At 47.3% G+C, this 25,191-nt stretch overlaps 1 protein-coding gene and 1 long non-coding RNA gene across 13 annotated transcripts in view; both read right to left on the bottom strand.

Annotated features, from left to right (window-relative positions):
- The window catches only part of GRAMD1B (GRAM domain containing 1B), a 261,587-nt gene that overhangs the window by 77,538 nt on the left and 158,858 nt on the right, over positions 1-25,191 (bottom strand). The window contains exon 1 of one of the 12 annotated variants that reach the window (XM_086339715.1): positions 24,091-24,228. The exons of 10 other annotated variants lie outside the window; for them this stretch is intronic. In XM_086339715.1, coding sequence (XP_086195841.1) covers positions 24,091-24,113 — 23 coding nt within the window. In that variant the 5' untranslated portion in view covers positions 24,114-24,228. Of the gene's footprint in view, positions 1-5,581; positions 5,829-24,090; positions 24,229-25,191 lie in introns of those variants that run through there. One more of the 12 variants, XM_086339710.1, reaches the window with a different exon arrangement.
- On the bottom strand, positions 10,304-24,072 carry LOC147357642 (uncharacterized). The gene is made up of 2 exons (XR_015142014.1): positions 11,069-24,072; positions 10,304-10,516 (listed from the first exon to the last, which is right to left on the bottom strand). It is a non-coding gene; the product is annotated as an uncharacterized LOC147357642 (long non-coding RNA).

Raw genomic sequence — 25,191 nt, 5'->3', positions numbered from 1 at the left:
TTCAGACCCAGGCACTCATTTCCTGGCTGCCTGCCTGCAGGAAGCGCTGCCGATGGGTCATACCTGAGCTCCTCCAGGGGCCCTGCCCTTGAGAAGGCTTAAGGAAGAGGGTGCCTCCTTCCTAAGAATGTGCTCAGTTGTTCAGTTGTGTCTGACTCTTTGCAACCCCATGAATTGTAGCTCGTCAGGTTCCTCTGTCCATGGAATTTCCTAGGCAAGAATACTGGAGTGTGTTGCTGTGCCCTCCTTCAGGGGATCTTCCTGACCCAGAGACTGAACCCTCATCTCCTGCTTGGCAGGCTGCTTCTCTACCACTGAGTCACCAGGGAAGCCTCCCTGAGAACAGACAGAACCAAACGGCTGGTCCATTGGCAGGATACGGAAACCTGTCCCTTTGCCTTGGTTTGGGATAATTCGGTAGGGGCATCCAGAACCAGAGCCTGGGCCGCCCGGGACTGGCCCAAGTGCGTCAATCTTGAACTTCTCCATCTATCCAATCCCGATCCCCTCACCCACTTACAGGCTTGTTCCCAAGAGCACTTTCCAATAAACCTCCTGCAGGAAAATCTGTCTCTATGTCTCTTCCAAGGTCTCTTTTCAACCTAAGACACACACCAATTACTATGAAGGAACGTGCAAGTAGGGAGGTCATAGTCCTGTCACAGGACTGTCCCCTGAAATTTAAGAAAAATGCCAAATTTCAGGCTCAAGAATTCAGTACCAGTCTAGAATTGAGAGAGAGAGAGAGAGAGAGAGAGAGAGAGACCTGACCACTTGGGACAAGTGGAAGCCCATGCTATGGTTTCTACCTCTGTCCGCCTCTGGGGAGACTAAGCCCCCTTCCAAACCACCTCTTTGTGGAGGTAACTGACCTCTCCTTAATCCTGGATTAAGGTTTTAGAGAGGGACGCCTGTTCGCTGGTGCCCCAGTTAAGATGTTGACACGTGGTACTTAAGGACAGATCTCGAGTCCTTCTGGCCGCTGGCCTAAGGCTAAAGTCGCATGACCAGCCCTCCGTCTCCCTCTCCCCACCGCCCACTCTTCCTTTAACCTAGAGAGAACCAGCCAGCTTTGGCAGCTAAGAGCTCACACCATGGTTAGGCGTCTGCACAGCACTGGAGCGGTAGGGAAGAGACGGGAGGAGCTCTGGGCTGGGGCAGGGTGTGTGTGGGGGTGTGGGGGGATGGTGACGAGTTGGAAGGATCCTAGTCACAACAACGACCCTGCCCCAGCTTGGGGTCCCTGGTGTGTGCCAGGGAGGCTGCAGTTGCCTCCTGGCCCCACTCCACACATCGTGTCTCAGGAGTTTGGTTGGTCAGTGGAATTGGGACAGAAGAGCCAAGTAGAGAGAAAGCTCAAGAGCTCACCGGTCACGCCCCAGCTCCTCTTGAATTCACTGCAGACTCTCCGGAGGGGAACTTCCGGAGGGGAACTGAGCGGGCTCTCACAGAGGCGCCGAGAACTCGTCGCCTCCCTTTCCTTGGACCCTGGAAGTGCCACCTCCATCCAGTCTAGCTTCTGCAGGTCTGTCCAAGCTGCTCTGTGGGGCTGCAAGACCCTGCCTGGGATCCCCGATGATGTGAGTTGCTCACATCTGTGGACATCTTTTCTCAGTGTCCACTTCTCCATACACATCCAGCCCTGGCAGCCAGTCTGCTAGGCCACCCTCCCCAAGGGCAGCACTTGGGCTGCCCTTTTGGCCACTGTTCCCAAGACAGGCCTCCTCCTGGTTATGGACACAGAATATACTTGACTCTCACTGAGGACGATGCAGGCTAAGGGAGGAGTTACTGACCAGCCCCAATCCCCAAACTCACGTTATAAGACAGCACCCTCCTTCAAAAGGCACAGGCGCCCAGAGGACACACCTTCAGTGCATCCTACCTTTTCTCCAGGACTCAGTTTCCCAAATTGTTATAAGAAGTGGCTGGTCTAGGGACTTCCCTGGTGCTCCAGTGGTTAAGAATCCACCTTCCAATGCAGGAGACACGGGTCCGATCCCTAGTTCCTCCATGCCTTGGAGCAACTAAGGCCGCGGGCCACAGCTAAGATCCAATGCAGCCAAATAAATAAATAAATGAATAATTTTTTTTTAAAGAAGGGGTTGTTCTAGATGACCCCTTAAATTATTTCCTGTTCTAGAGGCCCATGACCATTCTTTACCCTCACACATCTCCAAGTGCTAATAATTTCCAAGAGAAAAAAAAAAAAAAGAGTCCTGTGGCCACAGACTGAAGCAGAACAAGGCAGCAAGGCTGACCAGAACAGCCAGGGCCCGTGACCGGCCATGGGGTCTGTTCTCTCTATACTCTGTCTCTTCTGAACACATCATTGCCTCAAATCACCTGCCTCTCGGCTCCCTTCCCCTGCATCTCCTATCTCTCCAGAGAAGAAGAGCTGAAACGCCGTGAGGGCGGCTGTGCCCGGCAGCTGGGAGCCAAGCCTTATTAAAGAGTTCGGACCTGGCCTTGACCTGATGAGAGCTGGAAAGGAACAGGTAGGGACCGAACTAAGAAAGTGAGCAGCCATGGGGCAAGCTGGGGATGCTGACTCACCACACGGGCATATGCTGTGACCTCCCGGCGTTACCACGTGATCCAATCAAAATCAAATCCAACCAGCACTAGCTTCCTTTCTCACGATCCACACGCTGTTATTCATTCAGCCATGCACCCCAGGTGCTGGAGAGTCCTTGATGTCAGGCGTACTGCAGAATAAGCCCTGACATATGGTAAGAGCCTTTTTCTACAAAAGGCCGAAGAATATACAAGTAGAGTGGTCGGAGATCACAATGCTCAGCATGGACCAAAACAACTGGGTTGGCCAAAATGTTCATTCGGATGTTACAGGAAAACCTGAACGAACATTTTTGGCCAACCCAATACAAAGTGGCTGTGAGAGGAACTCTGGAGACACGGGTTCGGTCCCTGGGTCAGGAAGATCCCCTAGAGGAGGGTACAGCAACCCACTCCAGTATTCTTGCCTGGAGCACCCCATGGACAGAGGAGCCCGGCGGCTACAGTCCATGGGGTCACAAAGAGTTGGACCAGACTGAAGCGACTTAGCATGGACAGTATGCACGTAAGAGTAACTACAATACACCTGGGCTTCATCCACAGAAGCAAGTGAAGGGAGGTAATAACCCCTGCAAATAATACCTAGAAAGAGGACCCCTCTTTACAAGGTCCACTGTTCAGATAAGATAAATAAGACAGTGTGGGTCTGAACAGCCACCCCTATGACAAAGTGTAGAGTAACCAGGAATGTTTAGACTAAAGGAGACATGCCTTAAAGCAAGCAGGACAGGAAATATTTGAAAAAGGAAGAGAGAGAAAAATCCAAAGGAGAGAAGAGTCCCATGTTTTGTGTTTCTAGAGAGAAGTTATCAGATTGCATAACTGGGTTTGAAGGAATAGGGAGCTTTCGTAGAGTAGAGGGTATGCTTCCAGGCAAGAGGTTCATTTCACATCCTGACCTCCAGGTTGGTCCAGACGATCTTATGAAAACTCCCAACTCTGAGACATCATCTGAGGCTGAGCAATGTCCTGTCACAGATGACACCCAGTGAGCCTACAGGGTAGGGATGAGCACGGGGCCTTCTGATTTCATCCTGGAGACCAGTAGGGAATCTCCATCTGCTCTTATTCTATAGATACTTCTCCAGATTGAGAGGGAAGGTCTCCTCTCTCTTATAGGGGCCAGAGACATAACCACAGACTCCAAGAATCTCCAAAGCAGAAGGTCTTTTGATCTCACTCAGCCCGATTTTTCACCCAAAGCACTGATTTCCTCTGCAGCTTCCCCGGAAGAGAAGAAAAAGAAACCAAAGGATCATTTCCATAAGCCTCCAAAATGAGTCAATCTTGTTAACTAATGGGGCAGGTGGCCAAATCCTTCTCTCAGGAGAGGTTGATAATATGTCTCCCACAATCCCCCGAGCCCCACCTCCTGCCCATCACTGCGGGTCTCAGAGTCACCGGAGGTACCAGAATCCCCACCAAGAACAGAAATGCGCCTGTGAAGCTTCCTGGAAACCTTGAGAAATATGCTCAAGTGGGAGTGAGTGGGCAATAGGAAAGCTCTGCCCACTGCTGGGTTCCCTGTATGCTGACATTTGTGATCAAGATGGAAAACATCCATGAGACGTGCCCGGGAGACTGGCTTGTTTTCTTCTAAATAATTTAGCATTTGACTCACCAAAAACCTTTGTATTAGGATCTATAAAATACCACCGCCTGGGTGTACAGCATTAGAATTCTCTACTAGACCAATGGCCTTTTGTCCAGCCTTGGTTATTTCCCAGAACTCCCTGGGACGGTGCGGGTGTGGGCTGGGGGTGGCGCAAGGTAGAAAGCAACCGCTCAATCCTGCCAGGTTGGGTGTCTCTCTCCCACCCTCCTTCAACCGCATGCCAGGCCCATAAGCAGTCAGATAAATGTGACTCCTGGGTAATGAATGCAAAGAGAAATTAAAGAGCACAGGAAGAAAAAGAAGCCTTGAGCTGGATACTAAACATGGAAAAATGTAGTCCAACAGAATCGTTTTCAGAAAAGTAAGGGTTGAGCAAAACCAGAAAGTTATAATAAAATCTTGGATGCATGCTGAACGGTCCATTCTGGCTCCCTAGCGCTCTGCTCCTGAGGGTGGGGCCACCCACACACCCCAATTACACACACCCCCGATCTCCCACGGATGCTTGTGTGCGTGTGTCTGTCTCCCTCCTTGAGGTCAGGAAGGCTCTGCAGAGGGTTCCATTTAACTCAGGGCCTGGTGCTGGGTGTGGGTAGTAATTAGCATACCTTGTATTTATGTCTAGCTATTTCTGGCCTGCAGCTTGTTTTCTCCTCCTTCAATTCCCTCTGAAGAGGTCAGTCAGCCTTACACATGTGGCTTCTGGCCTTCCTATGCCAGTGTTCCAGTACTCAGCAGCATCACTTCGCCCAGAGGTAGAAATCAGGCCAGGATTTTTCTCTTCACTCTACTGGCCAAGGGACAGTGAGAGGAGTTGGCAGGGCCACCTTCTCAGAGCGAGTCACACAGATGCACCTGAGAATTGCTGGTCATTTACAAAAGCATATACGGCTCCCCTCCCCTAGGCCAGCTTTAGCCAGGGCACGCCACCACTAAAAGACTATCACAATCTCCTGTATGAAACTTGGATAACCAGTTTACCAAAAGGAAAGATTTCACAAAAAAGTCTACTATACGGATGTGCTAGTTTTGCTGTGCTCTCTTTAGAAATGGGCTTCCTGGTGGCTCAGTGGTAAAGAATCCGCCTGCGATGCAGGGGACAATGCAGAAGAAACGGGTTCAATCGCTGGGTTAGGAAGATCCTCTGGAGAAGGGAATGGCAACCCACTCCAGTATTCTTGCCTGGGAAATTCCATGAGCAGAGGAGTCTGGAGAGCTACAATCCGTGGGGTTGCAACGAATTGGACAGGAGTTAGTGACTGAACCACCATCACCATTTTTGCAAATATCATTCCTTTCATCCTTTTAGCCACCCTGTACAATAGGTTCGAAACCGCCCCTATTTTCACAGGTGAGAAAACCAAAGCACATGGAGGTTGAGAAACTTACCCAAGATCACAGAGATAATAGCTGGTGGGCCCCAGAGTCAAGGCCAGTGGGTCACCTCCAGGATATCCACCCTTAACCATTAAAGAGAAGCAGCCTTGCTTCAGCCCGTGGGTCTCATGCAGATACTCTGATTCAGTGTGTTCCCACATGGTCCTGAGGGCCAGGCAGGTGTGGAGCTTGCTAATGAAGTTAGCGGTTCTCAAACAACAGCCTGCGCGTGGATATTCAGATTCCGGGGTCCCGGAAGTTCTGGAATTGGAACCAAGAACCTGCAGTTTTAACAGGCGCTTAAGACCAGGCCAATGCAGGTGGCTCACAAAAGGCCCGTGGGCAGAACTAGCCCCGCCACCTCACTCGGCTCAGCTGGGACGAGGACACGGTGCCCTGGGCCCCTCAGTGGCGCCCACGTCGGCCCCAGGGAAGGGGAGCAGATGACAGGCCGCATTCAGACGGTGGAGCAGGTGAGGGCACCGAAGGGAGCTCGCCGTCCCTTGGTCCTCAACAAGCCGCACATCAGAGGGGCACACGCGGTGGGGGACGGGAAAGGGAGAAAGGACTGGGCGGCCTGGGCCCCCATCTCCTGTCGCCAGAACAATGGCTTCTTCAGATCCCTGGCATCTGAGCTGGCAGCCGGCCACCAGGGAAGAAAAGAGCCCGCTGTCCCTTTAAGGACGCCCTCTCTCCACAAAGGTCAGAAATGCCAGCTCAGCCTGCCCGGCGGCTGCCGTTTTTGCCACTTTGGTGCCCTGAGGCCCTGGGCCATGCACCCCGTTCCAGCTGGTTCTCCGGGCACCTGCTGTCTTTGGGAGAAGGCAGACCACCTGCGTGACAGCTGTGGCTCCAGGCGAGGTTCAGTGATGGAGCAGGAAGTGCCGATGCAGAGGAAACGCAAGACCTCATTTGTTTCTCAAACTCATCCTCCAGGGAGAGTTGGCCCCGAGGAAAGGGGACTTGGGGAGCCAGGTCACGGACAACTCCTGGCAGGGGGGTGCGGGGGGGCGGTCCAAAAAGAAAATGGACGAGGAATGGATGCTCCAAGAATATTTCATCCAAGAGAGGAAAAGCTGACAGATGATTGATCCAGAAATCAGAGAGAAGCGGAGTGGGGAGTGGAGGCTGGCAGGATATGCAGCGGAGTGGTTGGGGTTTCCTCCTACACTTGCCATGCACTTAGTCGCTCAGTTATGTCCAACTCTTTGCCACTCCGTGGACTGTAGCCCACCAGGCTCCTCTGTGCATGGGATTCTCCAGGCAAGGACAGTGGGGCGGGTTGCCATTTCCTTCTCCATGGGATCTTCCTGACCCAGGGATTGAACCCACGTCTCCTTTGTCTCCTGCATTGCAGGCAGATTCTTTACCCCCTAGGCCACCGGGGAAGCCTTCCTCCTCCAGAATGAGTTCAAATCCTGCCGTTTAATGTAACCTGGAGCACAGGCTTCCTAGAGTCGCTGAGCTGCAATTCCTCTGCAATACTGGCATATGGGGGTGGTGGTAGTTGTGGTGCTGTCATGTCCAACTCTATAGCCCATGGACTATAGCCTGCCAAGCTCCTCTTGTCCATGGAATTTTCCAGGCAAGAATACTGGAGTGGGCTGCCATTTCCTACTCCAAGGGAAATTCCCATTCCAGGGATTGAATCCATGTCTCTTGCATCTACCTGCACTGGCAGGTGGATTCTTTACAACTGCGCCACCGTATTGAGCAGTAAATACATGTTAGAAATTAATAATGTCTATTTTCAGAGTACTAGCCACTCAGTGTATCCTCAAGCGGCCTGAACCCCAGACCACACCACTGGTTCCAGTAAGTCATCTTGCAAATGTATACCATGAGGAAAGGGGGCCTCATTTAGGAAACTGTGTGGGTTGATGCAAATCATGACTCGAACTGGAAAACGATTCAAAATTAGTCATCTATTCATCATATAATGCCAGGGTCAGTGAACTCTTTCTGTAAAGAGCCAGAGAGTAAGACCAGACAGTCTGACAATACTACTGAACTCTGCTGCTGCAGGTTAAAGCAGCCATAGACAACATGGATGTGAAAGAACATGGCTGCGTCCCAATAAAACTTTATTTATAATACAGAACAGGCGGCAGGCTGAAGCTGGCTGACCCCGGAAATAAAGGATGGCATTAACAGAGGAAATGATGAATGCTGATAAGGAGGCAGAAACCCATTTCTTGCTCTTCTCTTGGGACTGAGAGTACTGTAACCATTTACTTGATATTCAAGAACAGTTTTTAGTCAACTGCAATGACTCCCATATGCTGGTTTCCTCAGCATCTATGCCCAGAGTTTGCCAAGTACCTCTCTGCACTACAGAGGTTTCTTTTCCTTGTTCTGCATTTCCTCTAATGCCTGAGACTGGGAGGTCACAGGGCAGTGTCTCATCCTCCTCCAGCAAATGTGGTGGGCCTGGCTGAACGGCCACCCTTCAGGGTGTCCTCCTCAGAACCCCTCATCACAAGACACCCGCCCCTCACCCAGTTCCCCAGGCCACAGCTGGCTGGGTCCTCTAAGTCTGTTCTTCGTCAGCTTCCTGAACAGTTGTGCATTTTAGGGAACCCATGCAGATTTTCACTCTTTCACTGATTTATTTAAATTGGGGTGTGCCCACCATGTGCTAGGTAAATCTTAGAAAACACAAATTGCCCCTCCGCTTTGACTGAAGTTGGAGAGAGGCTGTTATGGCTGGAATCTTCTCAAAAGGCTGCTCTGAGACATATTTATTTCCTGCTCCCTGGTGTCTTTCTACCTGAGAGCTCAAGTGCTTCAAAAATAACTTTCTCAACTGTACTAACAACTTTTAACATGAGATTTCTAAATGGCACTAAAAGCAGGAAGGGTAAGAAAAGCTGAGAATAGGCAAACAGTGAGATCCAAAGCAAAGGTAGAAAGGAAAGAAGGAAAAAAAAATCACTATTTCAAAAAAATATATTGCTTGCTTACTTACATCAATCTCTCTGCATCAAATGACCTCATCCCACAAATCCAATCTGTATGTTTCCAGCTTCCTTCAAAGCTCTGCTCCCAGTGCATCTTCCCCAATTAGATTTTCTTGATAAACCCCCCCTAAACCTCAAACTCTCCAGCATTCCTTGGAATTCTCCAACACTCCGTGGAATTCTCCAGTACACCTCCCACTTGCTTATATACCTTAAGTGTGGTGTATGAGAGCCTATGGACTCTGCCCTAACCCACGGACTGTCACTTTCTTAAAACCCCTATCAGGAGTCCTCCTCCTTCCACGTTCCCCAGGGCACACTGTCAACGGCAAATGCTCTCCCTACACTGTTGCTTGGCCAAGGTCCCGCTTCAGTGGAGGAGCTGCTTCTACCTCACGGTATCCTCAGCAGCCTGTCATCGCTGCTCAAATCATCACTCACTCATTCACTCAGCAAATCCGATGCGAACTGCTCATGTGCCAAGCAGTGTGCTGTAGCTTGTCATATATCTCAATTTGCAAATTTATTTAATCCTCAAACCAGCCTACTGAGATAGGTATTATTAACATGAAACTGGCACATAATAACAGGTGATTTCAGAAAGCATGATGGAAAATGTGAGTGACGGATGGGAAGGAGGAGACTGTCATACTCTGGCAAAGAGGTCCCATCTGCCAGGGCTGGTGCTCTGATGCTAGGAAAATGAATGTGACTTATGATAGTCCCTTTTCATCCCATGACTGAAAAATGTAGTCAGAAGTACAGTATCAGTTTTACAGAAGCAGATACAATGTTACATGAAATGGACCAATGTATTAAATTTAAAAACAAACCACAGAAGAACCTAAAGAAAGCACACATGCATATGTATATTCTAAAGGTTGGTAGGGACTTTCTATGAATAATACCAAACAGGGGAAGAAAGAAGGACTTGATCACATTTGAACAAACAAACTTCAATATGCTGAAAATCAGCCTGATGTGAAAAGGCAGAAATTCCAGGGAAAGTACTGAAAACATGTATGATAAAGGGTTAATAGCCTTATTATGATAAAGAGTTGTGAGCAAGGAGAAAGACAAACACCTCAACAGGAAGGTGGGCAAAGAACAAAAAAAGGCAATTCATAGAAGAAATATACGTGGGTAATAAGGACTTTAAAAGCGTATCACCAGTGATCAAAGAAATGCAAGTTCATGCAACCCTGAGATACCACTCGCGGAGTATCAGATTGGCAAAGACTAAAAAGAATGGTAATGCCAGGCAGGCAAGGACAAGGGGAACAAAAGCTCTCATAACTTGGGGGCGTGGGTTGTATATTAGAACAACCTTTCCAAGGGCAACTTGGCACATGTGTGATACAGGCTGTTGACCTAGAAATCTGGCTTCTAAATTTTTATCTGAAGAATGTTAACATGACATTATGTTTAATCCTGAAGAATTAGAAACAAGCTAAATGTCAAGTAAGAGAAGAATGGACAAATACTTGCAAATTTGTAATAATACCCTTAAAAGGAATTAGGTAAATCAATGTTCATGATTACAGAGAGATCAGAAATTAAAGAACTTAAGAACAGTGTATAGAATGAGCTATAAATTTCATCTATTTATCTTTCTATGAACAATAGCTCAAAGCATATAAAGTAAAATGTTAACAGTGATTATCTCTGAGGGGTGGTACTATGAATGATATTTTTCATTTTATATTTTTAATTTTTCTACAATATCCACAATATTTGTTGCAAAAAATAATCTAACAAGTTAAAAGGACTCATGTTTTTTTTTTTTAATTTCTTTAATTTTGATTTTCAAAAGAGAAGACATCTATAAAAGAACTTTGAAAAGCAAACTGTAAATACAGGAATACAATCAATTATCCAGCAAGTATTTTTTTGAGCACCATGTGTAAAGCCCTGTAGAAAGTACAATGACAACCAACAGGGACCTACTGCATAGCACAAGGAACTCTCCTCAGTATCCTGTAGTAACCTATATGGGAAAAGAATATGAAAAAGAATGGATATATGTATATAAACACGATTTGCTGTACACCTGAAACTAACACAATACTGTAAATAAACTATACTCCAATGTAAAATAAAAATTAAATTTAAAAAGTACAATGGAAAAAAAACCCCAAAATTAGAATAACTCTCTACTTTCAGAGAAGACAATATTATAAAGACGTCTAACCCAACACAATGTGATTATAAGAATCCTAGCAAAGTACTCAGAGAATGGAAAAGGACTAATTAACTCCTATTTGAGGATAAGATCAATCTGGGAAAGGCTTTTTTCAAGGAGGTGATAGTAAACCTGAATTTTGAAGGATAAGTAGGATTTCCATGGGCAGGGAGGAAAGGAGCACGAACAAAGGAGCAATACAATTAAGACTGTAGTTCTAGGAAAAGGTATTTGAGATCTCTTAGAGAGTAGGTATGTTAGGCTGGTGGGGACAGCAGATATCTTGGAAGGATGGAGTGGATGACAAGGCTGGGCAGTCAGGATGGAGGCAGATTGAGAAGGCCCTGAGCGACATACCAGGGTGTCAACTGCATTCTGTGGGCAACATGGAGCCAAATTCAGGTTCTGCAGAAGAGTTGGGAATCTGACCTGCATGACAGCTGAATGAAAAATGGATCCCAGAGTTACAAAAGAAATGAGATGATTCAGCCATAAGAAAGGAATGAAGTACTGATACATGCTACAACTTGGATAAACCTTAAAAATATAATACTAAGTGGAAGAAGTCAGTCACCAAAGTGTATGCATGTGAGTATATATACATATATTTCACAAATGGAAAATACGTATATACATATATGTGTATACATGTATGTATGCATATATGTTGTTGTTTAGTCATGAAGTTGTGTCCAACTTTTTTGTGACCCCTGGACTGTAGTTCATCAGGTTCCCCTGTCCATGGGATTTTCCAGGCAAGAATACTGGAGTGGGTTGCCGTTTCCTTCTCCAGGGGATCTTCCCAAGCCAGGAATCAAACCCGCATCTTCTGCATCACAGGCTGGTTCTTTACAGCTGAGCCACTGGGGAAGCCCTGTATGTATATATACATATATCTATATTACATAAAATCCAGAACAGGGCAATCTATAGAGACAGAAAGTAGATCAGTAGTTGCCCAGGACTGGGCTGGGAGGGCTGGGGTATGCCAGCTAAAAGGTATGGGGTCTCTTTTTGATGTGATGAAAATGTTCTAAAATTGGTTGTTGTGATGGTTGTATGTATCTGTGAATATACTAAAAACTGAATGATACATTTTAAATGAATAAACTGTATGGTATGTGAATTACGTCTCGATAAAACTGTAAAAAAAAAAAAAGAAGAAGAAGAAGATGATCAACCAGATGGCTACTGCAACAGGCCAAGCAAGATATTCAAAGGTTCTGAATTAAGTCAGTGGCAGTAGTCACGGGAAAGACTGGGGGATGATCAGAGAGACACTACAAAGACGGAAGTAACCGTGTGGGGAGTGAGGAAGAACAAGTAAAAAAATAGCTCACAAGTTTCCAATGCGAATGACTAAGAGAGGATGTGAGGGGAAGGCTGGAAGGGAGATTGTTATAAATTTGCTTTTCGTGTTGTGAGTTTGTGGAGCGGAGCCCATTTCCAGAAATGAGGGAACAGAAAGTGGGATGCAGATCCAGAGTTGACAGTCCTTCTCCCAGCAATGGTGGCTAAGGGTCTTTTGTGACTGGTAATGAAAATTATTAATTATATTTAGCACTGGTGGGTGGTGTGTACACGCTCAGTTGTGTTTGACTCTTTGCAACCCCATGGACTGTAGCCTGCCAGGCTCCTTTGTCCATGGAATTTTCCAGGCAAGAGTATTGGAGAGGGTAGCCATTTCCTACTCAAGGGGATTTTCCTGACCCAGGGATTGAACTTGTGTCTCTTGAGTTTTCTGCATTGGCAGGCAGATTCTTTACCACTGAGCCACCTGGGAAGCCCATATTTAGCACTACTGACCAATTTAAAAGTGGTCCTAACTTATGTCTACAAATATACTTAGGAGAATTTAGCCAGAGAAAGACATTAAGATTGCAGCAAGCAAGCAAAACCAATTCTATAGCTACACATACAATATTCCAAGCATTTAACAGAGCTGAGTATTTACTGCTCCACGTACAGACTTTTGTAAAAGGGAGTATAATCATTGCAGTTATAAATGTAATGGTTTATACAAAGACTACTCAAAAGCTGAATGGCAGTAGTTAGCTCCTATTACTAATGGGCCTCACAAGGGCACAAATCTATTTTTTCATTTGTTTGTATCAAAGAAGGCAAGAACCTGAAGTAGAAACCTAGGTTCATAAAATCAGAGGGTTAAAAAAATATCATTTGAACATGCCAAAGTCAACAGATGCAAAATAAATATATAAAAATGGCCCATTTTAGAACAAAAAGATGACTAAGGAAAATGAAGTGCAATGAGCAAAGCAAATCACCTTCTAAAGCCCAATGGTCAGAGTTCCCAGAATTTTTATCCCCAGGCTTGTCAAGTTAAGCTGTGGAAAAACAAAGAGGTTTTGCCTATCAGGTCATAATGCCACCGGATATAAACCATGGCCATTCAGTTAGGATAAAAAGTTGAGATCGCCGCAGAGAGGCTATTATGAAACAATGAGGCTCCCAGTCTCAGGAGAAAGGTCCAAAAAAAGATCTTAACTGGAAGATAAATCTATTTGCACTACAGCAGGAGAGGCGTCTGAGTCCCTCTGTGGAATTTTCCTATAATATGCAGCGTTGGCGAGACCCTACAGGGCAGGGAGTCCAGTGCCAGCTCCCCCTCTACTTTGAGCCCCACTCCCCTGGTCGCTCAGATGGTGAAGAATCTGCCTGCAGTGTGGGAGACCTGGGTTCGATCCCTGGGTCAGGGAGATCCCCTGGAGAAGGGAACGGCTACCTGCTCCAGTGGTCTTGCCTGGAGAATTCCATGGACAGAGGAGAGTGGCGGGCTACAGTCCATGGGGTCACAGAGAGTCAGACACGACTGAGCAAATAATACATACACACACACACACACACACACACACACACACACACTCTCTAGGGCCAGGACCCGTTCTTACTGCTCTTTGTGCTCCTACCACCTAGCCCAGTGAAACGGTCATTGAGTCAACAAATGAATAAATGAATTCAAGAGACAATAGGAGGAATCCAGTGGGAACCTGGCAAGAATTTTTTTTTTTTGGTGTGGACTATTTTTAAAGTCTTTATTGAATTTGTTTTCATATTCTTCTGGTTTTCTGTTTTGTGTTTTTTTTTGGCCCCAAAGCATGTGGGATCCTACCTCCCTGAACAGGAATTGAAGCCGTGCTCCTTGCATCGGAAGACAAAGTCTTAACCACTGGACCGCCAGACAACTCCCATGGGAAGAATATTAAAAGGTCCTGTACTCTAAAGATCCTGGCCTGTAGTCATGGGGATTCAAAAGAGAGAAAATCTGCTGCTCTCATCTTGCCTACCATCTTAGGCATGACGGCACTGGTGCCTCGCTGCAGGCCACACACCCAGTGAGTGGCAGAACAAGTTCCAGCCCCCAGTTAAGTATCCAAGTAACCATATCCACCTGGCACAGGAGACAGAAGAGCTCCAGCAATGAGACTAAAACATATGATTTAGGAAGTTGTTAAGTTGAAAGGAGGGGTGAAACTGACCGATAGTGGCCTAAGCAGTAGCTCCTGGGTACCCAGGGAAGATAAGGATCAGAGTTCTCTCTGTCCATCTAAGGCATGAAAACAATCTTGGACTTTAGGTGTGGAAAGCAAGGACCATGACCATGCACTCTTTGAATGATGCCAAACACAGAACAAAGGAGATTTTAACAGCAGCTCAACATTTATAAGGTGGTTACAATGTGCCAGGTTTCCTTCAGAATGCATTAACAGGAATGATCTTGTGTAATCCTCCCAGTCTTTACAACAGACCTCCAAGGCAGCTGTGGTAAGTCCCATTTTGTAAATGAGAAAACCAAGCTTGGGGACAGTAAGAAGTTGCCTAGAATCATACAACTAGAAAACAGCAGAACCATCTGTATCTGTCCTTGGGGTCCACATTATACCCAAATGCTTAGCTGTCCAACTCTTTGCAGCCCCATAGACTGTAACTCGCCAGGATCCTCTGTCCATGGGATTCTCCAGGCAAGAATATTTGAGTGGGTTGCCATGCCCTCCTTCTGTGAATCTTCCTGACCCAGGGATCGAACCCGAGTCTTCTGCATCTCCTGCACTGCAAGCAGATTCTTTACCAACTGAGCCACCAGGGAAGCCCAATGGAGCAGCCACTTATGCCAGTGTTAGAACAAAGAGGTGCCAGGTGAGAAGCAGCTCCTGGCTGCTCTAGGAAGGAAAGTCCCAAACCCAGGTTCAGGAAAGCAGTCAGTGCTCCATTCCCAAGATTTGCATTTTGCTTGCCCTCTCCGCCTACGAATATCTCCATAAATCTTACAAAAGGAACAAAAACTGAATGGCTTTCAAAGGTTTACGTAATGTCCTCATGGTTAACTGGATGGTGACAAGGTTTTAAGTACTCTTCTTTGTCTTTGCAACTCACGGACTGTAGCCTGCCAGGCTGCTCTGTCCAGGGAATTCTCCAGGTAAGAATACTGGAGTGGGTAGCATTCCCTTCTCCAGCGGCTCTTCCCGACCCAGGGATGGAACCCACGTCTCCTGCAGTGTAGGTGGATTCTTTACTGTCTGAGCCACCAGGGAAGCCCAATGTTCTAATGGGTAACTGGCTGGTGACAATGTTTAAGTATTCTTCTTTAAGTTATACAGATACATTAATACACTTTTTTTCACATGCATGATACACTTTATAAATTAAGAGAAAAAAAATTTTTAAGGAAACCCTGACCCAGCCCTGAAGTGACAGCCACCAGAACAGATGACAGGATTACAGCTCAGCCTGCAGGGGTGAGCGCACTGGAAAAAACTATTCTACTGCATGACTGAAGGACGAAGGGAGCACCACCACCAAGAAAGGCTGTCCCACCTGCTCTGCAAACCTCTGCTGAAATGCAAAGTATAAAGCAGTTCTACCAAATAAACACTTTTCATACCATCGTCAAGAAGCAGAGTATGGAGGTTAAGGGCACAGGCTTTAGAGCTAGCATCTTTCATTTTATTCCAGTTCTGCCACTTACCACATGGTCTTAGGCCTGTGATTTAAACCTCTCTGAGATTCAGTTTCCTTACCTGTAAAATGGGATGAGTATCATTTTTCCTATAGGGCTGCGTGAAGCTTATTATGAGAATTGTTTAATGAAAACCTCAGAGAAGTACTGTTATTATAATTTCTAATGCTAATCTTCACACACGCTACCAAACTTATTCTAGTTCTCAGCCAGAACGGCTCGCCTTCCAAGTTGGGAAATGGCATTCCCACACGTGGGTCACCCTGAGCTTAAGGGCTTCTCACAAAGTAAGACAGCAAGCCCGCAGCCTCAGCCTCTCTTTGGAGGCTGTGGGCAGGTGAGCCCCGACTTGCCTCTGAATATTCAGCTCTGTTCTGATCTCTTCATCCATCAGGCCCTCATTCTGGTTCTGTGACCCACTTCTTGATTCTTCCTTGCCTGAGAGATCTGCTATACCCTCTAGAGATCTCAGTGGCCTCCATCCTTCAAAGATCAACTCACATCCCACCTGCTCCATCCAGCCCTTCTCCATTGATTTTGCTCATTACTACTCTTCCCCATCTGTTCCTGCACATCATTAGTGCTTATAATTCATATCATTAAATGTCTTCATAAATTATCTTGGAATATTTCTCTACCTTTTCATGGGTATTAGTCTTCTTTCTTTTTATGGACAAAGACCTGATTTCCAACTGCTTTGTAATTGGGCTCTGGAGTCAGATTGTCATCTTGAACACTTTTGGGCTGTGTGATCTTGGAACAATCATTTTACCTCTCTGTGCCTCACTTACTAATTTGTAAAACCTACATAATAATAGTACAAAGCCAGTCCAGGTTCGATGCATGATGCTGGATGCTTGGGGCTGGTGCACTGGGACGGCCCAGAGGGATGGTATGGGGAGGGAGGAGGGAGGAGGGTTCGGGATGGGGAACACATGTATACCTGTGGCGGATTCATTTTGATATTTGGCAAAACTAATACAATTATGTAAAGTTTAAAAATAAAATAAAATTGGAAGAATAAAAAAAAAAAAAAAAAATAATAGTACAAAGCTCACATAATGGCCATGAGTTAATATACAGAAAACACTTAGGCTCCTCTGTCCATTGGATTCTCCAGGCAAGAATACTGGAGTGAATTGCAGTGCCCTCCTCCGGGGGATCTTCCTGACCCAGGGATCGAACCTGCAACTCTTACATCTCCTGCATTGACAGTAGGTTCTTTACGACTAGTGCCACTTGGGAAGAATTATTATATAAGTACTAGCTATTAACATCTTTACCATCATCTCTGTTACTATTAAGGTGCTTGGAACAAGACGGCTAGCTAGGATGGAGCCAGTAAAAACATCACTTCATTGTACTTGAGTGGCATCTCTATTTGCCTAAACTAGGGGCTAACTTTGAGTCAAGGGCCAGATGATAATTATTTCAGTTTTGGGGGTCACAGATCTTTGTTACAACGCCTTATCTCTGATGCTAAGGCATGAAAGCAGCCACAGACAATGCATAAACAAAGCTTTATTCATGAACACTGAAATCTGAATTTCATAATTTTACATGTCATGAAATATGACTCCTCTTGGTTTTTTCCAACCATTTAAAAACAATTTTATGAACACCAAAAACATTCTTAGCTTGCCATCTGTATAAAAACAGGCAGCAAGCTGAATGCAGCTCTTGGCATCCACACAAGGTCACACAGGGTCCTCCATGGTATCGCAAATTAAGGCCCTTGTTCTACAGGTGGTCAGAATACATTGTAAGGTTTTGGGCAAGCATGCGCCCACACCCACACTCTCATAAAAACAGCTGCGGTGGGCATCACTAGTGTCAATAATACCTCTCTTCCTACCATCATAGGCCTACATCTCCCAGCTTTCCTGCAGCCAGGCAGGGCCACGTGACTACTTCTGGCCAATGCACCGAAAGGGCAATGACAGTGTATTAGCTTCCAAGGGGAACCATTCAAGTGGCATGCTCCCTTCCCCTGCAGTGCTTGTGGAGGAGATGCCAGGAGATTCTACAGCCTGGATCACAGAGCTAACCACACAGAGGATGGATCCCTACAGAGTTTTCCAGAATCTCGGGAGGACACGGATGGTCAAAAACTAACTTACAATGAGAGCTGAGGTGCTGAGTTTGCAGGTGGGGAGTGGGATGGTGGTTGTCATCGTGGCATAACCTAGATAATCCAGTTTAATTCAACAGCTTTCTGCAAATACCCACCAAAGAACAGCACTAAGGATAAGTAAACACAAAAACATCTAGCCAATACCCCGTTTATCCTATGCTTTCTTCTTGATGGCTCATTTAGGAGACCAATGTCCAGACTTCTGGACAACTGAGCAAGAGATCAGAAGTATTCTCTTCCTCAAGTTCTGTCATGAGAAACCCTAAATCATCTCTTCCAGCAGTAAAAGGCAATGACAACAAGTCTTGGAATAGCCAAGAAGAAGAGTTTCTAGCCAGCAGCAAAGACTCTGGCATCCACACAACTGCTCATCATCAAGTGCTCATCATCTGATTTGTTTGACATAATCTCTGCCATCCAGAGGCTTACATTTTAATATAGTGAATCTTTCTTCCTAAGTAATAATGATGATGACAACAACAAAAAACCAAAACAAACACAAGGAAAATAATGTTTAGTACTGCTTATTTCAAGCCAGATGCAGTTTCCCAAAGTAGGAAAAAAAAAAAACACCTGGGTAAGAGGTAGGAAAAGGCCTATCCCTTTAGGAAATCTTGCAGAGTCAGAAGATTTGGTCCTTGCCCTAAGCTCTCCTGATCACTCAAGGGATTTAATGTCTATATGACGAGTACTCAGTGCCCCGGAGTTACCAAGACCATGGGAAAATGCCACTTCTCCCATCCCACCAAGTAATAAGTAACTCTCACGCTGTTAGCAAGAGGTGTACCTGCTGGGGGATGTTTGTAAATGAATATTTAATATTTTCAAGTGAAGGTTTATTTTTAGGGTCTCCTGCTGGCTAAAGAAGTGCACCAATGGCCCACATCACAAGTGATCCGCTCTATGGGGACTGTGCCTTTTTTTAAACCATTGGTCAAAGAAAGCTGAGAGACCCTCTAATCTGCCCAGCACTGTTACTTAATCCCACTTTCATGACGGCTACACTGGGGGCAAACGGAAGTCACCTAACAAGCAGGTCACACAGTAGGTCAAAAGGTGATGACAAGGACATCCCTGGTGGTACAATGGATAAGAATCTGCCTGCCAACACAGGGGACACGGGTTTGATCCCTGGTCTGGGAAGATCCAACATGCCCATGAGCAGCTAAGCCCACGCTCTAGAGCCCAGAAGCCACAACTATGTGAGCCTGCATGCTGTAATTACTGAAGCCCGTGTGCCCAGAGCCTGTGCTTTGCAACAAGAGAAACCAACGCAATGAGAAGCAACTGCAAGAAGAGTAGCCCCGACTAACTGCAACTAGAGAAAGCCCTGTAGCAACAAAGATCTATCACAACCAAAAAATAAATTAATTAAAACAATTTTTTAAAGGTGGTGACAAGATTCAGACTTCTGAGTTGGCTTTCCAGAATCTCCAGTCACTAAGCAACCCCAATCTTGACTGCAGCTCACTTCCTGGTAAACTTGAGAAGATCTGGGAAGCTCGGTTCTAGAGAGGGTATGCAGAGGCCATGCCCAGGGTCCTCCTCTACAGCAGACCTCACAGAAAGGACCTTAAAAGATAAATACACATCCTGATCATAACGCTCCAGAAATTCCAAACTTTCCCTTACATCTAATTTAAATCCTTCTTGTTTCAATCCAACCATTTCTTCCTTCCTGCGTCTAAACCAGAGCTGAAGAAGGAACAAGGCTCCATGTGTTAACAGATGTGAAGAGAAGGCACACACTGGACCAGTGACCTTGTATCAAATAAAATACAAAATCAAATCAAATCAAAAGTGATACCTTGTATCACCACGGAAGATGGAGGTGTGCAAAACAGACTCCCTTCCAGCTACCCGGTAAGAACATAAGTGACTGGGTTCTCTCACACGGCATTCACATTCCTAAATAAACAGCGTGAAGCCACATGACTGCTTGCTCACCCACTCAAACACAGAGACGAACTCGAAGTTCCTCTCCACTGGGGACCAAGACCTGGCCACAGAAATGCTTCCCCCAGCTACACGTCAAGACCTAGGCTCTGTCTCAACTCTGTTTTTTTTTTTTTTCACTGAATGCAATTCTTCCAGCACATGGACTTTTCTGAAGGTCTGTCACAGCCCTTAACAGATGTGAGGACTAGGAATGTGAGGACAGAGAATCAAGACAGATGTCACTTCAGGCTGCCAAGCCCTGTGGAGGCCAAAACAATCTGTACAGGGAGCAGCCCCACCAAACTGGAGACTTTTTTAGTGACTGAGTTCCTAAAGCTCTGCAGGAATTAAGAACAGCTTTACATCACACATAATACAAAAGAAAAAATTAACCACCAAGTAGAAGCTAAGGAGGACCGGTGAAGCGGTCTTTAAATAACTTCTTTAGTTTCCAAATTACGTGTGCTGCAGTTCTGCTCGGGCACAGCCCTATCTATTTATGTATGTACCTACTCTCCCGGGGGGCTTCCCTCGTGGTTCAGATGATATAAAGAACCTGCGGCAATACAGGAGACCCTGGGTTCGATCCCTGAGTTCGGGAATATCCCCTGGAGAAGGGAACGGCAACTCACTCCAGTATTCTTACCTGGAGAATCCCATGGACAGAGGATCCCAGCGGGCTACAGTCCATGGGGTTGCAAAGAGTCAGATACAACTGAGTGACTAACACACACTCCTCTCCCAATCTCCGTGCTACCTTCACCTTGCTCACCAAGTTAGCAGGAGATGGAATCACAGAATCATCTCTCAAGAGAACCTAAAGCCCCTGGCCCAGAGAGAAGGAGGTTGGACTGCAGGGAGGATTTCTAGCTCATGATCCAGGCACTTGTCATTCACAGACATGTATCTTGATCAGCTTTGTCCAAAAGCACCCCCCGTGATAACCTCGTAACTCCAATAGGTGCAGTGTTAACGCTGTACATAGGACAACATCCACTGACCTAACACTGTCTGGCCTTCACACCCCCACTAAGTGCTAATTACTTCAAGAAGTGTCTCTGCCACCCCAGCTGAAGTCAGTTCCAACCCCCTCTGAGTTTCCAGAGCGCTTGGTGTTCACTGCTTTAGTACTTCCTGACTTGCTCTGCAGGTTGTGTGTGTGGGCATGTGTTTGTGTTGAGGGGCATCAGGTCTCATTCTACTGGTGAGGCTAGGTCACGTGACATGTCCTTTCATTTTTTCATCCCCCACAGTATCTAGGCACAGGGCTGTGAAAACAATAACTACTTGGCCAGCATTTGTAGAATGAAGGGATGGATGATTTATGAATTTACAGACCTTGGACCTTGCGCTCTAGAGAAGTGGGTCTAACCAGATACACTATGCTGTTGTTGTGGCAGGGACAAAACTGAAATCATGGTCAAGTAAAAAAAGTTTGCATTCTGGCTTTTCACTAACTAGTTGCAAGAATTTAGTCAAAACCCTTTATCGCTCTGTAGCTTAGTTTCCCTAGCTTGAAAATGGAGATGCCAGCCACTTCATGGCATTATAGTGAGGACTGGATGGGATAATGCACTTCCATACACTTTTAAAAGACTAATAAACTAACAACAACATCAACACAAAAGTAAGGCAAAGAGACAGCAAAACAGAAAAACAAAAACCAGCCAATATGTGCATGCTCAGTAGCTCTCAGTCATATCCAACTCTTTGGGACCCTATCATCTGTAGCCTGCCAGGCTCCTCTGTCCATGGGATTCTCCAGGCAAGAATACTGGAGTGGGTTGCCAAGCCCTCCTGCAGGGGATCTTCCTGACCCAAGGATTGAACTGGTGTCTTCTGCGCCTGCTGCAATGCAGGCGGATTCTTTACCCACTGAGCCCCCTAGGGAGCCCATATATTCACATGTATATACATAAAATACAGAAGAAAGAACAAGTGAATCACTGGGGAGAATTCCTGCAAATCCAAAGCCAGACTTGTATCTGCACATCTCGAAGCAGGTTATTTAACCTCTCTGTTTGTATTTCCTTGCTCTGTGAAGTGGGGGCCTTAATTATAATTCTACATGACTTAATACATGTAAAGTGCTTCATATGGTGCTTGACACACAGTAAGCACTCAATACATATTAGTTTAATCACTAACACATAGCAGGCATTTCAGAAATGTGTCTAGAAATGGTTCAAACATTAGAGAGTTAATTCATTCCATCCTCTTCTGTAGACACAGAGTATTACCCAAAACAAGGCAGCAAAGGTATCTATCCCCTTGTTTCCGTCAAGTCCTGCAATTGGGAGAGAGAGAGTACCCCAACACAAGATCGTACCAAACGGAGCCGCATCTCCAGCCCAAACAGCCACAGCACAACTACAGGGTCTGGCCCCAGGGCCAAAACGGACCGATAAATCTGTACCTAATGAGATGGTGAATCACGGGGTCTGAGAGTCCCTGGGGCAGACACACACACACACACACACACCACTTCCCTATCCTGCTAACATTATACATTATACTTGGCTGAAAAGGACAAGGTTACCCCAATTATAGTTCCTAGCCTAACACTGCACTCTGGTTGAAATGCATCAAGAGATACTGGAGGCAGATTTTTAAAGGCAAACATCTCTGCATGTCCCCAGGGGACCAGCCCGGGCTGGGCAGAGAAACACTCTGCGTTAAAGTGATGTCTCATCTTGAATGACAGCCAAGCACCCCTTGGCCCCGACCCCAGCGTGCTGACAGCAGGGGCGCGGGGGAAGCTGAGTGATCTCCGTGACGAGCCAGCGTCCCTGCTCTCCGGGCGGCACCCATGCTCACCTTGGAGGCCTCATGCAAGTCATGGGCCCAGCTCGGCTCTGCTGGGGAATAAGGGGCCAGCTCTGGATGCTGACTGGGCCTGCTAACCCTGCCAACCCAGGAGGAACAGGGAACCTGGCCCCAAGAAAGCCAGGGCAGGAAAGGCACCATGGTACCCCCACCTCCATTTCTCAAACTCAGAGGGGGCTTTCCTTGCGCACAGGAGCCAATACACGAGCAAGCGAAACCAAATGCTGAAGAGCAGAAGCTACAGGCTGGGTGGTTACTGCTGTGTACCAACTGCCCCAGACTTCACAGTTATGAAGGGTTAAGCCACCAGAAACTAAGTTCCTCCACTTTCTTTCCACAAAGTATCTTTTCTAAAGTATCTTTTCACTGAAGGACCCTCTTGCCTAAAGGAGGAGGGCTAGCCTAGAGTGACTCTTCTGGGGTTTAAGCTGGGGTGGTGGTGGTGTTGGGGGAGGGGGTGGTTCTGCAAAGCCAGATGTGGCCAAGAGCCAGACCAGGACTCTCTGCATTAAACAGCTCAATACCCAACTCACCCTCCATTCTAGAAAAGTGACCCAACACCACCCCAGCCAGGACCTCCGGCCACAGGGAGCACTCCCAAGCCTCCTCCTCCTCCCACCTCCACAGCCTTCAAGAAGCAGCTCCATCTCCAGCCAGGGAGTCTTCTTCCTCGGAGCTGCACACGCCACCTTGCAGGGAATGGCGAAGTTTTCTGAGCAAAATCTCCAGTTGCTCAACCAGAGAAAAAGCCAAGTCACCCACCCATCTGATTCAAAGGAGAAGAGGGAGAGGTAGGGTTTTATTTTTAAAATGGAAAGCAAAAATATTCTGAGGACTTTGGCGGCTACAGTACAGATACCCACACCCCAAGCAAGAGGAAGAAGGGCTTGCAAAGCCCCAAGGTGTGTCCATGGTGGGCAAGGGACATCAGGCACGTTAGAGGGGAGAACCTGCAGCACCCCTGCCCCCCAACTCTCTTCTCAGAGAGAAGCCTCTAAGAGGTCAGAGACTGCTCACCAGGGGTGAGAATGCCCCAGGAGCAGGGGGATAAGGGCCCCCTGGGATGCTCTCGGGTAAAGAAAGTCTGCACCCCCAGCTTAATGCGGACATACGGGATCCTGTGAAAGGTTTCTTTCTTTATCCAGTTCCCTCAGCGTTCGCCAGCCCTCGGCCCCCTCGAAGTTGGAGCCTCTTTTTCAGCTGTAGTTTGATTCTCTCCACAGCCCCTCAACTTCCACCAAACGCCTCGCCCAGGAAGAGGCTGGCAGAAAATACTGCAGCGGTGCAGAAGCTGGGGGGTGAGCCAGATAGGGCAACCCAACTTTGCAGAGTGTGTGGACCCCACCTTCACCCTCGATACCCGGCTCGGAAGAGGGGGCCCATCTGAAGGAGACCTCTCCTGAGGTCGTGGAGGTGCTGGGGGGGAGCAGGGGAAGGGGGGGCAGGAAACACTGGGGTGAAGAAAGATAGCGGCAGGGGGAGCTGCCTGTTCCCTGCTCTACTCACCAGGACAGCTTGAATCCTTTCATTAGTACAGTCACGATAATCCACTGACCGTGTCCTTAGCATCCCGGGCACAGCTCCGAAGGTCCCAGAACATATTTGAAAAGATGACGAAGTCCCAAAAAGAACAGAATCCCATGAAATGTGACTTGAACCCAGAAAGAGAAAGGCAAGAGAGAGAGACAGACACAGAGAGAGAGAGGCAGCGCCAGCCAGAAGAAGTATTCCACTGTTTTCTCTCCCTCCCTGTTCCCAGCTGAAAGCTGGGCGAAGAGGCAAAGGACAGCTTCTGCAAACCCAGCCCGGGGCTGGAGCTGCCTGCCCGCCTGCCCGAGTGGCTGCTGCCACTGCCAGTTTCTGATGAGGATGGGCACGGCTGGCAAGGCTGCAAAACAAGCCCTGGAGTTGCTGTCAACAGGCAGGCTGGCCGGCTACCCTCCCACCCTCTCCTCACACCAGCTCCGAGCAGCCTAGGGAAAGGACCCCCAAGCAGAGCCCCGGGAGGAGAGCAAAAACAAGTAGAACCTGCACCTCTCTTCCCCCAGGCGGCAGCTCCCGCAGCTCCATATAATCTCCTAATCAATGCAGTACCCAAGCAAAGCCCTGCCAGCCACTTCCGCCCATTTAAAGACACAGCACACGTTTTGTCCCAGGATGGCAGGATGGGACAGAAAGTCAGGGAGAGGATGGGGGAGCGATGTGGCTGCCGGAGAAGGAAGAGGACAGGGCAGAAAGGTCTGAGGACAAGTGCTTCCCTGGGTATCCGTCAAAGGGTTAAAATGCCCCACACTGGGAGTAGGAGGGGGGCATGGCCCCCAGGCTCTCGGTAAGCCCCGAATCTGAAGCTGAGCCAACTTAAGAGGCCAGGTGCCTTGGTGTCCTAAGGCAGGTGAGCTGCCTGGGACCACCTTAAATAGAGTCCTCGCCCTTCCCCAGCAAGAGGGGGCAGGCACAGGGCTTCGAGGTCCCCAGCAGTTCACAGCACTCAGAACTCTCAGTTCTCTTCCCTGCTGGGGACACCGCCTCTCTGGGCTCAGGATGAGGCAGCTCCTTGTGGTGGCCCAGCAGCGCCCCCAGTCACCTGGGCCCAGGAAACCCTTTAAG

This window comes from Bos grunniens, chromosome 15, assembly GCF_055505025.1.
Source record: "Bos grunniens cultivar Pamir isolate PY7600 chromosome 15, Bosgru_T2T1.0, whole genome shotgun sequence".
Classification (NCBI taxonomy): Eukaryota; Metazoa; Chordata; class Mammalia; order Artiodactyla; family Bovidae; genus Bos; species Bos grunniens.
This window is presented reverse-complemented; position numbering and strand designations above follow the sequence as displayed.